Here is a 15,296-nt window from a genome sequence, read left to right on the forward strand (position 1 = left end):
AGGCAGGCAAATACAGATTGCATTTTCAAGGGTTTTTTTTTTTTTGTTAACAAACAGAATGCACAGGAAACATTTTTTATTTTTAGATGAAAGGCTGGATTTTGATCTCTCTCCATCTCTGGAAACAGAACCAAGGTTCAAGACTATGGCCTTGAACCATGCTTTAACCTGGTCCAACCGACTGTAGACCACATGTTGAAATATCCACAGATAATTTCCCACTATATTTCACATGTTTCCCTGATAGCTTAGCAATGCCATATGGCCTAAGCAGGAGCATAGTAATTTGCTTACTGACAGGAAGATGGAAGCTAGCTTATTTTAATCAAGAAAGAATAGGTGCATACCAAGAGGCAGAATCTAAGTGTGTCTGGAAGAGGCTGGTTTTATTTGAATGCTCCTGTAGGTAACTTCATAGGTACTTCCTGCTACTGTGATAGGGCCATCTTTCTTAACAGCACATACTCTGAATTTGATTAGCAAGTACCTGCTCACCAGACTACTGAAAAAGAGGGCAATTAATTGGTGGTAGTCTGGCACCAGAGTCTAAACCCCTAGTTTCTTACAGTATAAGTTTCCAGCTGATCTTTGAAGCTCTGCTCATAGCACATTTTGAAGAAAACTCACAGCCTAACGTCAAGCCAAGAGTGAAAGGACTGTGGCAGATGTGGCTTTGAGGCAACAAGGGAGAAGGAAACTAGCTAAGGAACAAGGAATATTGTAATGTGTGTTCTAAAACTGTAAGGTACAAGTAAGGAAAAAAGATGTATAATTGTTATTGCATATATACAGAATAATCTTTAAACATGTAACAAGCATACTGCACCAACCACTGCAATACATTCTACAGATAATATTAGCAAAAATGTTTTCAGTGATTATTTCTAGAAATATTGATTTACCCAAAATTGTTCATGCTGTTAATATTGCATAAGACGCATCGACATATCCCATTTTATTAACCACATATACTGTACAGCAGATACTTTTATCTCCTGTGGTTTGCCAGTGAGACAGACAGTTTTTGGTCATTTACGGAGTTTTGTTGGGTTGTTTTGTTTTTTTTTTTAAATCAACTTTACTGCACATGCCTACTTAAAAAAAAAAAAAACAAACAAAAAAAAAAGAGAAAGGCTTCCAAGGTTTATCAGTCTGATTATATCTCTCAAAGACCAGCACCACTCTCTCACAGGTTCAACTCATAATTAATTACTGTATACATATAATTAACCATGCCTTGTTCTGTGCAATAGCACATGGCTATTTATTACATTACAATCAGTTAAGTAGAAAACAGTAAGCAGAGACCCTGCAGGAGAGCAGTGCTGAAATGCAGGGTGACTGTTATGGCACCTAACACATGGTGCCACAGGCACTGTATGGTTGGACTATGTTAGGAAAGGGTACCCTGAAATAACACCATAACAAGCAAAAATCCCCAGTCTGTGGCACTGGTACATACGCACATTTCATCTAAACTACTGCATATCAGAGGGGTGTGTTGTACACCAAGAACTATTTCTGTAATGTATCTTCATATTTCAGTAACTTTTTCCTTTCAGTTTCCAACTAATTGGAAACATTGCCATGAGTTACAACTACTGCACAGAGGAGTAGCTGACAAACTGTATTAAAATACAAGCTGGAATAAAAAAATGTTTTGATAGTATTTACATTTGTCACCTAACCATTGAAGGAAAAAAGTTACCTCAAACTAACCTAGGTCCAAAATTCCCTAGCTTTGCCCAGACAAAGCATTTAGGGTGCTTCTATCAGTTTTAGCTGTGAATTTCATTGCTTTTGTTGGCTTCTACTGCAACCTTAATTAATGTAGCTTCCCGAGTTTTAATATGACAATGTAACAATCGAGCATTTCTGGATCAACCGTGATTTTCTAGGACTACATGGCACAATTGCATGCAGTCTGACAAAGAAGTGTGCCAATTTTATTTGCCAGTTTTAATGTGCCAGTTTTAGTTTTAGCAGTTAATTTGTGGCAGTCATGTCTGGAATACAATGAAGGATTTCAATGGTACTCATAGAATCAGTTTTGTTGACAAAGTTTACACAGTGGAAAAGAAAAACAACATCTATTTGGCAGCTAGGAAAAATATCCATACTTCTGCCCACAGCTGGTCTCCTTGCTTCTGCTGGATGTTTTGGAAACATGAACAAAGTTCTCTCAAATCATTTTTTATTGATTTATGTTTGCATAGTTTTTCAGTGGACACTGTCTTAGCTCAGTTTGTGCAGAAATAAAATTTTGAATCAAGGATTTTTTTAACACCAGATTCAAAAGCTGGTTTGGTCATGTTCTGGAAATAAGAAGAGTAGAAAAATCCTGGCGCCTACAGAATCAACGAGGCCCAAATTCTGTTGCTTCTAATCGTTCTGATTGATGTAAACATCTTAAAGAATTATTTTCATATGACTCTGATGTTAATAAAAACAATTAATTCACAGTGACCACCATAAACATTTTGGTGTTGTTAAATTTACTGTAGTTTTCAAGTACATTTTAAGAACAGAATGTACCATGATGAATCAAACATCTATTTTTATTCGGACCCATTATATATTTCCCCACTTTGCTCCCCAGCCAAACCTCTTGTGAAATTGAAGCTTTACGTATTTTAAAAGAGACTGTAGATGAGCTGTTATCTGAGGAAGACCCTTGTTTCAGTTTACACTAGCCCTGATTTTGTCCCAATAATACAGTACCATTCTCTGTATACACACATTTTAAAGGAGCTTTTTCAACCCCGTCTCTTTGAAGTCTTCCTTCAGCTTCCTTAAGATTCTATTATGAAGACACTACATGTACAGAAGCCTCTACAGTAGATTGCAATCCAGCTTTCATAACAACTTCGCTGACCTAGCCAATGAAAAACTGAGCTCCCCTGCAAAACTGTTTTGGATTTAGTCTGCAAATGCCTCCAATACAGAGCAGTTCTGGCTGGAATTTCTTTGATTTTCTCTCATCTTTCTACTACATTTTAATCATGGGCTACCAGTGCCAAAGTTCTGCAGTCCATAGCTACGAAGGCCACCTTTTAACTTTCAAAGTTACTGTCTGAGCTGGAGTAGGTATGACATATCCTTTAACCTCAGGCACCAAAGCTATGCACAGTCTGCTGTTACAGTATTCTTGGATGAAAGTCCATGCCTCTAATACTTAAAACTTGATGCACACACTGTTTTCTGGCACATGTGCACTTCTGCCCATCTGCCAGGCTGACACACTGCCTACTAAGAAGATGTGATGCCAGTTTCAATAGGGTGCAGGCACCAATCAAAAAGCAGTCATTAGGCAAACTAGCTTTATATTTTATCTTCAGAAGTTCTGCCTGATATCCTAAAAACAATGATTATACAATTCAATGTACAGAATCAATCTGCATCTTTAGGCCTATATGTCCAAAGTTTCCTTTTAGACTCACTCTGGGCAGGTAGCCTGTGCAGGCAGGCTCCACAGAAGGGAAAAAAAATAGCAGCAAGCCTGATCTTTTTTTCTTCTCTCCAGAGCCTGCCTGCCTCAGCTGTGCAGGGGCCCAGCGATTCCCTCCACAGCTGTGGTGCCCCCCAGGTGCCTGCAGGCAGGTGCCACCGCTGCTGCACAGGGAAGCACTAGCTCCCGCCTGCAACTCAGGAACCGCTCTTCCCACCAGCAACTTGCTCTCCCCTCCCCATTGCTGGAGAGGCAGATAAGGATCAGGCTCTGACATGGGTGTACATGACATGGGTGTTTACTTCACCCTAAATTGCAGCAGTTTAAGGACAACTAAATCCCTGTGTCATGTACAAATACCCTATTGTGCTTTTAGGAAAAAAAAAAAAAAAAGAGTGAAATGCTCAATGCCATTTTTACCTCAGTAGTCACAGGCAAGGTCAGCTCTCAGACAACTGCACCTGGCAGCACAGTCTGAGGAGGTGAGAAGTCAACAGTGGTGAAATAACAGGTTAGGGACTATTTAGAAAAGCTGGACATACACAAGTCCATGGGACAAAATACAATGCACCTGAGGGGGCTGAAGGAGTTGGCTGATGAGATTGCAGAGCCACTGGCCATCTTTGAAAACTCATGATTACCAGGAGAGGCCCAAGATGATTGGAGAAGGGCAAACATAGTGCCTGCATTTAAGAAAGGGAAGAAGGAGAATCCAAGGAACTACAAACCAGTCAGCCTTGCATCAGTCCCTGGAAAAATCATGGAGCAGATCCTCAAGGAATCCATTTCTAAGCACTTGGAGGAGAAGAAAGTGACTAGGAACAGTCAGCATTGATTCACCAAGGGCAAGTCATGCTTGACCAATGCCTTCTATGATGAGGTGACTGGCTCTGTGGATGCGGGGAGACCAGTGGATGTGGTATACCTTGATTTTAGCAAGGCTTTTGATACAGTCTCCCACAGCATTCTCGCAGGCAACCTAAGGAAGTACGGGCTAGATGAATGGACTGTAAGGTGGATAGAAAACTGGCTGGAGCATCGGGCTTAGAGTGTAGTAATCAATGGCTCAATGTCTAGGTGGCAGCCGGTATGAAGTGGATTACGCCAGGGTCACTGCTGGGGCTGGTTCTATTCAATGTCTTCATCAATAACCTGAAAGATGGCATAGAGTGCACCCTCAGCAAGTTTGCAGATGACACCAAGCTGGGGGGAGTAGTAGATACGCTGAAGGGTAGGGCTAGGATTCAGAGTGACCCAGACAAATTGGAGGATTGGGTCAGAAGAAGTCTCATGAGGTTCAGCAAGGCCATAGAAAAATCCCATGCACCAATATAGGCTGGGGGCTGACTGGCTGGTCAGCAACTCTGCAGAAAAGGACCTGGGGGTATTACAGTGAAAAATAAGCTAAGCATGAGCCAACAGTGTGCCCTTGTTACAACGGAAGCTAATGGCATACTGGGCTGTGTTGACAGGTGTGTGAGGCCATATCCGGAGTACTGTGTCAGTCTTGGGCCGCCCACTACAGAAAGGATGTGGCCAAGTTGGAGACAGTCCAGTGGAGGGCAACAAAAATGGTGAGGGGGATATGACTTCTGAGGTGAGGCTAGGGGAATTGGGATTATTTAGTTTGAAGAAGAAAAGCCTGAGGAGGGATTTAATAGCAGCCTTCAACTACCTGAAAGGGGGTTCAAAAGAAGGAGTTAGACTGTTCTCAGTGGTGGCAGAATAAGGAGCAATGGTCTCAAGTTGCAACAAGGGAAGTTTAGGTTAGATATGAGGAAGAATTTTCTCACTAGGAGGGTAGTAAAACACTGGAACAGGTTACCCAGAGAGGTTGTTGACTCTTCATCCTGGGAGGTTTTTAAGACCTGGCTAGACAAAGCTTTGGCCAATATGATCTAGCTGGGGATGGTCCTGCTTTGAGCAGGGGATTGGACTAGATGACTTCCAGAGGTCCCTCGCAACCCTAATTTTCTATGATATGGGAAGCAGTTTGGGCTTTAAGAACTTCCCATATCTTAGGAGACATGCATACATACACATGCAAGCACTCTGACTTAATATCTGACCTGCTTTTCTCCAAGCCACCAACAAGAAATGGGCCAGAAGTCGCTAAGCTTTCGCTGTCACCATATGTTGTAATGCTACAAGTTTTTTTTAATTAATGAGGCATAGTTAAACAATCAATTTGTACATACCTTGGAAAGTTAAAGGGGTGATCACCAGCAGCCAATATAGTTTTGGCATGAACAAATCAAGCCAAACAAACTTAACTGCTTTCTTTGACAAGGTAACTAGTTTGGTGGGTAAAGGAAATTTATTAAGGCTTTTGATAGTCCCACATGACATTCTCAAAAGTAAACTGGAGGGTGGATTACAAAGAATTTTTTATATGGATATCTAATTGGCCGATTAACCACAAGCAAAGGCTAACTGTAAATGGACCAATGTCAGAATGGGAGGAGGTCTCAAGTGAAGTTTCACAATGCCTGTTCTCAGTCTGGTGCTGTTTAGCAGTTTTACTGGTGACTTGAGCTCATAAATTGAGTGTTTATTCATCTGGTTTGCAGACTATACTAAATTGGAAGATCTTGCAAATATTTTGTGAGGATTAGGATTCAAAAGGATCTTAGATGGGCTATGGACAGCAGAATGAAACTCAAAGACAAATATAAAGTGCTAACTAAGGAAAGAAAAACTGAATATGCACACAGAGAATGGGTTATAATTCACTAGGCAGCAGCACTGCTAAGAAAGATCTGAGGATTATAGTGATCACAATCTCATCATAAGGCAGTAATGTGAAGCTGTCACAACCCCCACCACCACCAAAATGTAATTTTTGGCTATGTTAAGAGAAGTATTGTATGCAAAACAAGGTAAGCCATTCTGTAACTTAACTCAGCGCTGGTTAAGCCTTAACTGGAGTACTATGTGTAGTTCTGGAATCTGCATTTTAAAAAGGTGAATGAGGGAGACAATATAAGGGTTGAAATACAAGCTGCATAAGGAAAAATTGAAGGAACTGGACATGTTTATTCTGGAAAACGGGAGATTAAGTCAGTTGGGGGGGAGGAAGGAGACAAGATAGCCATTTAAAAATGGCATGAAAGAACTGCCACAGAAAGCAGGGCACAAGGATGATGGTTTAAAACTACAGCAAAGCAGATTAGGTTGACTCTGAAGAGAAACTTCCTAATAGAAAACTAGACAAGCTGCTTAGGGAGACTCTGGAATTTCTTCATTGGATTTTTTTTTAAGAAGAGGCTGGTCAGGAATCTACCTGGGATTGTTTAGGAATAGGGCATCCTGCCTTTGGGCAAAGAGTTGGACATCAGGACTACTGAACACTTCAAGTCAAAGTATAATCACTGGGAATGAAGGAAAGGAAATCTCAAACTTATGATGGTGGATAGTGACATTTAACATTGGGTTTTAGAACTTTAACTGAGCACTTGTGACCTTTTTATGTTTAAATTTTCAGCCCAAATTGTGCATTAATGGAGTCCTTGCAGTAAGACAAGAGAATGATTAATATCAAGTCCCATATTAATCATTAGCTGTGATCAAGGAGATAAATGAGTGTCTGGTATTCTCTTTAAGTCATACCATTCTAAATTCTTATGTACTTCCACCAATCCCCACAGGGCAATAAAACAGTCACTGGATCATGGAAATCCTAGCCATGTTCCTTTTTCTTGCCCTTGTCAAAGGACTAGTATGATTCTGTCCCAGCTATGCTATGGCAAGCCACTGGTAAATTGCAGGTCAAAGAAGAAAACTAACATGGAGCAGCTTCAGTAGGCCTGGCTCAAAGGCCACAGAATTCTCCCATGGCACAAGCCATATATTTCTGAAGAGGTTTAAGCTAGTTTAAACAGTGGTGAAAACTACACTTCCTGGAACAAAGGTAAGAACTGTACCGCTTGTATGCTACTTAGAATTGCTCTGGAAATCCAAGAATTGAAACATAAGGAAGCATAGACAAGGCCCAAGAAATCGATGAAAAGGCACGGACTTAAAAAAAACAAAGAAAATGTCTGTATTAAAAAGTATTTTAGAAAGGAGGAACATAATAATCAGAGATCAGCAACTTGTATATATAGAAAAGTTTAGGTGTTGTCTTCTTTAAAAAGTTACTTATATCACCAAACCCTAGTTCTGTGTCATTAAATAGCTTTCAGCAGGTTTGATTTACTGAAGAGAACCCTCTAAGAAAAGCATCTTTAGTAAATATATTTGCAGAAGCAGTGTAAAATTTCTCAAGCACACTGTTACAGTTTAATGGAGTATGGAACATACTTAATGGGGAATTAAGCTATAACAATGTACATCAAAAACTTTACACCACTGCTGTAAAAATACTTATTAAAAGATACAGCCAGTAAAGTTAACCTTTATTTTTTTTTTTATAAAGAGCTACACTGTTCATATATTGCAGACATTCAAGCCTAATGTCTCCTGCTCAGCATCACATTTTGTTCAGTTCTCTAGGATTCCCTCTGGATTATCACCTTATTGCAGGCTTAGCAATCACTCTGTCACATATACCAACATGTATATTAAGACAACTCTGTCTCAAAGATTGAAAAAGGACCTCTCTCAGCAACAAGAACACCTAAATGAGGTTTAATCCTCATACATCAGTATGCTTCCCTGTGGATATGAGCATGTGAGCATAAGAAATCAGCTTCCTTGTTTCATACCCCTACAGGGCCCATTCTCACTGGCCCATTGCCTACTTTAGCCACAACTTTGCTACATGCCTCTCTCCCATATCTGTCACAAGGGAAACCAGGCTTTCAGTGCAGAGCTATGTCAAGCATTTAGTCTCCCTTTTGAAAGGGGTAAGAGGACTAAAATCAATCCTAGCCACCATTAGAAGGATGGCAGTAAGAATTCTAGCAGGAACAACAGCTGTATTTCTTCTGTTACACTGCAGACCTCCCAGGAGGAACATCCAGTAGCGTATGTGAAGACTGTGGACTGCAATGTGATTCTCTGCTAGTTCACTGGCTGCTTTCTGCTTCAGCTTGCCAAGATTCAAAATAATAAACATTATAACAAATGAAGTTATCTTGGTGGTCTGTGTGATCAGGCAGAAAACTAACCAAATTTGTATGAAACATAATGATCTCTGTGTGATAGATCACTTACAAGTTTTTTGTATGATTTTACTGCAACAGGAAGTACCACAGAGCCATCTTCTTCATGGCTCTCAGGCACATTTTTAAAAATCAGTTGAATTACTCCCCCTGGATTCTTCTTCTTTCATTGTTGCATTACACCCAAGTCCCACGTATCAGTTTCTGTTCTCTATGGGAGCCCTCTGAGAGTTTCTATTTCCCCTTCCATTACTTCCTTTTTCCCCCCTCCCTACAAATAACCCTTGAACAGCAATCTCTGGTGGCACCTTGACTTCATTCCGTTGCTCATGCTAAGGTCTATTTTCTTATGCTTCCCATATATGCTTTAGGCATAGTATCTCTCCAAGGCAACTGACTGATATTACAGGGAAGGTCATAAAAGGTATCATGTACATCAAAAGAAAAAAAAATGTAAATATCAGAACTGCTCTGCCCTTCGCCTTTTCTGTGACTGCTCATTTCTGAGGGGCCTTGGCTATTGATCTCACCCAAGGAAGGCTATGAATAGAACACTACAGAATAGAACAAGAAAGAGATATGGCAGCAAGGGTTTTTTTTTCCCTTTTCTTTTTGACCTTGGGCAACAGATGTTGATAAAGTATTTGACAAAAAGATATTAGGAGAGATGAATATTAGGAGAGAATGTTATTGGACAGTGTAGAATTAAAAAAAAATGGTTTGCATGCTACTTTATTTATAGTGGAACATAGAACGAAGCAAAATCCTGGAACGAAACTCTGGCTGTCTTCACATGGATTAAACTAAGCATTACTGGGATTGTTGTCAAGCTCTTATTAGTTGTCTCCATCTCCATATTATTTAAATGAATGGCTATATAAACGTGTGGAGAACAATCAGAAGCAATGGTAGATTGGTTGCCAATGAAGCCTTCTTACTCTTCTCTATGTATGCAATGAAATGGAAGACACAATTTCCATGATAGAGCACATTAGAGTAGTTAATTGCTGCTTTGTCCACAATCCTTCTTTTCAGTTTGTTCGAAAATGTACTCGCTTTGTCCTTGAAGTCACAGATTTCAGGATGCAGAAGCAATATTGGCAACTCTTCCTGTTGCTGACAGTAAGCACAGTAGGCTTCTATAGTATTCTTTTAACAACATCTGACCATATGCAAGACCAGTCTCCAAGAAGTAAAAACACAGGTTACTGCTATTGTGCACTCATCGCCCATTCATGAAAGAGTTTCATTCAATCAAAGGTGTTTCTGACCAGCAAAGCATGGACAATATTACCTGATAGAGAAATGCAGGAGGACCTCTGTTCCATTCATTCATTTGGATGAATGCTTATTTTTGGGACCCCATGAATTAACACTTCCACAGGAACTATGAGCTTGTTCGCCAAGACTCCACAAAGTGGGCAAAGTACTCTGCTTACCTGAAGCCCCACCAAATTTGGTGTAGCTCCAGACAGGTGCAGGGGTCTACCAATGCAGGCAGGTGCGAGTAGACAGGGGTCTACTTGCAGTTAATAAACAAGAGAACTGAGAAGTAAACCATTTGCTATACAACGTTCATTCTCATGAAAAGTTGTCTTGTAACAGTTGTCTGAAAACCATACTAAAAGGAAAGCTTCTGCTATCATCCAACATATTAGGAGATTATACTCTGACAAAGCACTCAGTACAAACAAGGCTTCATAATAGACAGGCAAAAAAAAAACAAACAGAAGGGAAAATAGAAAATAAAGAAATGACACTACCCGAAACAAAGAAAGAACGGATGCCAAAAAAGTGCAATTATACTTTCCATGACAACATGTACAAAAGGGAGAGAAAAAACATCAGCTGTACCTTTTAAGCCTTTATGTTCAATATGCAGTTGGTCTATGTATTGAAGGAGTTTGATCAGCAAGGTTTTAAATATTAATACCAAGAATCTGGAAATAGTATCTAACATTCCACTATCTAACTTAAAAAAAAATGAAATAGAGAATCTTTGCCTTTAGGGGTGATGGACTACATTGTTGTTGCTATTCAGGATTAATTTTATACTGCTGTCTCAGTACAAGCTCAATTTAGTCCCTGACAGATCATTGTGAACTAGTTTTCATGTGTATACTGCAAATGTGCAGTGCAGAAAAAGTCTATAATGCTGCTTTGAAAACAGAATATAAATCTTTTATAGACAGCAGCAACAGTTTTATATGTATATCAGAATCATTTACAGCCTTCTGAAGAATAACTACCTCAGGAGTGAAAAGCAGCTTCTGTTGAAGAGTATATAGCAACAGGTTCAGTAAAGAATACCACTTCCAAATGAAAATGCAAGAAAGTTCACAGTTTTAATTCATATATGGCACCAAAGTTAGTACTACTTGTAGTGAAGAAAACCAACAACAATTCTGAAATGACCAAAAATCTTGTATTGTGATTTTCTCTCAGCTAAGGATGGTACCTCCAAAGCCCACAGCACTGAACCAGTACTAACTCAAGAGAAAGAGTGCCATGGCTGAATCAATGTCATCACTCATGACACTGCACAGCACCAAGAAGCATCTAAATAACTACTGACTCAAATATGGCTACGGTAAATGTTTTTTTTTTTTTCAATATAGCATATGCCAACCATAATTTGAACCACTGATTTTCAACCTCCAGCCTGCAAGCCAAATCTGCAGAGCTGTCATCTACTCCACAGGGCTCTCCATCAGTCTAGATTTTAGGCAACAGAAGAGTGACGGTAGTGGTAATTGCTTTGAGTTGGAGCAACTGATGCTGCCACAGCCCCCCTGCCCCCAAATTTCCAAACCCATTGGAAATCCCCCAGACCAGATGACGCAGCCCTACATGCCAGATGCACCAGTGCACAGGGTCACTCCACAGCTAGATTTGAATCACAGGACTGGCCTATGCTACTTATCCAGTCTGAGAGGCCAAAGGTACTACCACTCTGAACAGTCCAGTTAAGAATACTGGACTTAGTTCCATCAGCAAAACTTCTCAGCAGTTGTGTGTTGTGAAGATGATGAAATACATTCATAAATCACAATGATCAGTAATGAAAAAAGGAAATTGTTACTACAGATAAAGTAAAACTACTCCTAACACATTCACAAAATACTTCTGTCCACAAAATACTACCAGCACTTTACCTAAATAGATCAAACCAAATCCTCCTTGGCCAATCATAGCGCCCAGCCTCCACACTTTCCCTTCAGTGTCTTTCAATACCATTCCTTCTGGAAGTGGAACAGGTAACTTATTTTTCCCTTTTGGTGGCATCACACCTTGAAAGAAAAAATGAAATGTAAAAGTAAATGAAAACTGTCAATGCCTTTTAAGCAAAACAGAAAACCTAATCCAGTTTGGCTCCTATTCTCCATTACCACTTATCTCTGTGCAAAGAAGGCATTAAATGCCACTAAATCCAAATGGCAGCATCTTATCTTCTCTTTGAACTGAAATTCTCAATAACAGGAGGCAAGGAAAAGGAGAATGAGGGCCTATACTTCAAGTTCAGCTGGTCAGACAATGGAAATAAAAGGCTTTAGTCCACAGCCTGGTTGCCAAGTTACCCCCAGCCCCCAGTGTGTGGGGCAAGACCGTGTGTGAGGCAGGGAGAGCCCCAAGCACCCCCTCGCAGGCTGGAACTCTGCCAGCCTGCAAAGGGAAACCTGCAGTTCCCCATGTTTTTCTCCTTTAAAGTTTGCTGATCCATTTTTAAAGCTTGCTCGCGACCCTTTCATATATTTTTGTGACCCACCTTTGAGGTTGCAACCGACAGATTGAGAAAACCCAGCAGGCTTTCCTGCCCAAGTGCAGGGGGGCTGGACCCAATGATCTGTAAGGTCCCTTCCACCGCCAACAACCAGAAATGTGGGTTTTCCAGAAAAAGCTTGAATTAGAAAATTTTCCAACGCCCTAGAGTGTGATCTGATTTAGCATGTTTGATTTATATTTAGTACACAAAACTAAAAGAGGACCCCATGTTAACTGTAGGCCCCAATAGCCACAAGAATTTGAACCGAAATGTTTAATTAAGAAAAACATTAAATACAGCACGCTTAGTGTGGTTTAAATGTGATATTCAAACAAATCCCAAGCCTTACGCGGAAAGAAATTATTGTGATTGGAATACTTGTAAAAATGTAAAGACAATACACAATAGCATGTACTTCCGTTACACAGTTTGTTTAAATTTAAGGAAAAAACCCAAAGTACTGAAAACTGTTGACACACTAATCTTAGCACACCCAAAGCACTGTACATGATATGATGTGCTTTGGTTTTGATTTGACCTGCACAGACAGTTAGGTGAATTCATAACTTGATTTTGGGTTTGGATAATTACGTGGGTGTATTTCCCCTCCTGTATACAAATCAACAAAACATTTTTGTATTCTCTCTAGGGATAATCACCTGGAAAACATGCATTACAATTTTGAAACTGCCAAGCTTGCCGAATACTGTATTAGGCACCCATTCACTGTTACTAACGGATTTTATGAAACAGTGAGTTTTGAGAAACAAAAGACTTCCCACAGAAAAAAAACACACGCTGGAAAATATTCCGTTTTGGGAAATTTTCCACAAGAAAACTTTCCGCGCCCTGACATCTCTGCCAACAATGACGAACCGCCGGGCTGGAGAAGAGGCTGCCCCTCCAGAGGTCATCTCGCCCAGCTTTCCTCAGCCCGCCAAGCCGCGCGAAAAAGGGTGGTGAACGCCCTCTCGAAACGGGGGGCCAAACTTTAAAAATGGAGGCTCCTTCAGAGGGGGCAAGCGTGGGAAACCCTGGGCTGCCCCTTCCAGAGTGCCAGCTTGCCTGAGGGGCAGCAGGGTTCACACATGGGCCCTGGTACAGAAAGGCCTGAGAAAGAAGCCCTGCCCCTAGGGGCGTCTCACCCGGCCTCGAGGCTTCTTGGCACCGCTGAGCTAATGAAGGGGCAAGAGTGAAGACCCCCCCTTCCAGGAGCCAGACACGCTCAGTGTCACGGCGGGGCTGAAGGCGCCTCCTTGCAGCCGCCCCGGAGCTCCGCAGCCCAGCACCGACCGCCTTCCTGGGCCGCCGCCGCCGCCGCCACGTCCGGAGTCGGCCGGCCAGGGAGGAGCCGGCCAAGCCGCTTCCCGCCCCCGTCCCGCCCCGTCCTGTCCTGCCGGTAACAGGCTCGGCGCCTCTGGCTGTCCCACTCGCGGTTCCTTGTGTCCGTCCCCGCGCTGAGACCCGCAGGGGACGGGGCCCAGGGCTCCCCGCTTGTCCTAGGCAGCAGCAGGGGGGCTCTCCAAAGAGACCAGGAGAAATGTATTCCCAAGGGTTTCAATATATTCCCCTTGATTTCAGGCACAGAGCAAAGTCACACCAGCGGCTCCGTCTCTCCGCTTCCAGGGATCACTGGAAGAGTTGTTGGCAGTCTGGGAGCCCTGTGACACCCCAGCTTCCCAAACTCCCCCCGCTGTTTTCGACCGCTTTGCTCCCCGCCTCACAAGGAGAAGGCTCCAAGTCAGCTCCATGTAGAGGCGCCGGGTTGGAGCGCAAGATCTGTTGATACAAAACCTGACACCTTTATGAGGTGGGGGTAACACGGGGTACTTTTTTAGTTTCATGCACTAAATATTCATAGACATTAGGGCTGGAAGGGATCTCGGAAGATCATCGAGTCCAGCCCCTGCCCCAGAGGCTGGAAGTCAGCTAGGGTCAAGGATCCCAGCAAGATAAGCATCCCAGCATTAATACAATACAATAATATAAATCATAATATAAATCAAATAAACATGCTAAATCAGCTCATGCTGTATTTACACCTTTATGAGGTATCTTTCTTGAAGAGAAAAATAGAGGACCTAAAGGCATCAGGTTTTATATCAATAGAAGACAGAGGACAGCCGGACTGTCCTCTATGGCGGCCACCCTACCGGAGTGTGTATTCCAGGCTGTGTGGCCTGAGCAAGCTGCATTTGCTATTTTGGAGCTTTCCTTCCTTGTGAAATGCAGAGCATGTCCTCTCTTTGCAAGATGCTTCAATCTCAGTGAATGAAAATGTGTCCCTGTGAACTGAGCAACAAGAAGGAAACCATGTACCAGTCTCCTGCTTTGCATCCTGTATTACATATTAAAGATGGTGACAGACTTCAGAGCTAACAGGGGGCTGTCAGAGCTCCCGCTCCCCAGTACGAGTTCAGGATACCTGCTGTCTCCATTTTCCTTCACTCAAGCTGGATTTCTTAGCCTTCCTTAATAGCCATATCCCAATTTCTTTCCAGGCCCACTTTTTTTTTCTTGTCTTCAAGCAGGGAAACTGAGGCAAAGCATCAAACAAAAGTGTGCCTTTACCAACACTGACCTAAAGTACCACAGGCCTTTCCCCTGGCCTCTTGCAATGTTGAAACACCCCTCACTCCTACTGTAGGAGCCCAGCTCCCTTCTACAACCTTCCCAGTGGTGCTCTTTTATTCTTCTGTGAGGATGAGCTGACCTCCTTCAAGACATAACCATGGGGCTGGCTAGCCTCAGGCCCTGCCTTAAAAAAGGCAAGCCACCTGGTCACAGGAATGTAGCTGTCCCAGAAAACACAACATTTTTCAAACTCCTGAGTCGTGAAGTTTCATGTTCACCTGCAAATCTACAAAGAACAATGTATTCCTAATGATTTCAGTGAATCAATGATCCAAGTGGAATTCCCCACATTTATTGTCCTGATAGGCTTAAGCCATGCCCACTGATAAAAGCCAGAGACATAAAA

At 41.9% G+C, this 15,296-nt stretch overlaps 1 protein-coding gene across 3 annotated transcripts in view; it reads right to left on the minus strand.

Annotated features, from left to right (window-relative positions):
* VRK2 (vaccinia related kinase 2) overlaps positions 1 to 13,643 on the minus strand; it is a 69,825-nt gene extending 56,182 nt beyond the window's left edge. The window contains exons 1-2 of one of the 3 annotated variants that reach the window (XM_019549239.1): positions 13,462 to 13,643; positions 11,709 to 11,843 (exon numbers count right to left, since the gene is read on the minus strand). In XM_019549239.1, the coding sequence (XP_019404784.1) occupies positions 11,709 to 11,838 (130 nt within the window). In that variant the 5' untranslated portion in view covers positions 11,839 to 11,843; positions 13,462 to 13,643. Of the gene's footprint in view, positions 1 to 11,708; positions 11,844 to 13,461 lie in introns of those variants that run through there. The other 2 variants (XM_019549240.1, XM_019549241.1) reach the window with 2 other exon arrangements.
* Positions 13,644 to 15,296: the final 1,653 nt, after the last annotated feature.

Source organism: Crocodylus porosus, unplaced genomic scaffold (genome assembly GCF_001723895.1).
Source record: "Crocodylus porosus isolate Cpor-Errol unplaced genomic scaffold, CroPor_comp1, whole genome shotgun sequence".
Taxonomy (NCBI): domain Eukaryota; kingdom Metazoa; phylum Chordata; order Crocodylia; family Crocodylidae; genus Crocodylus; species Crocodylus porosus.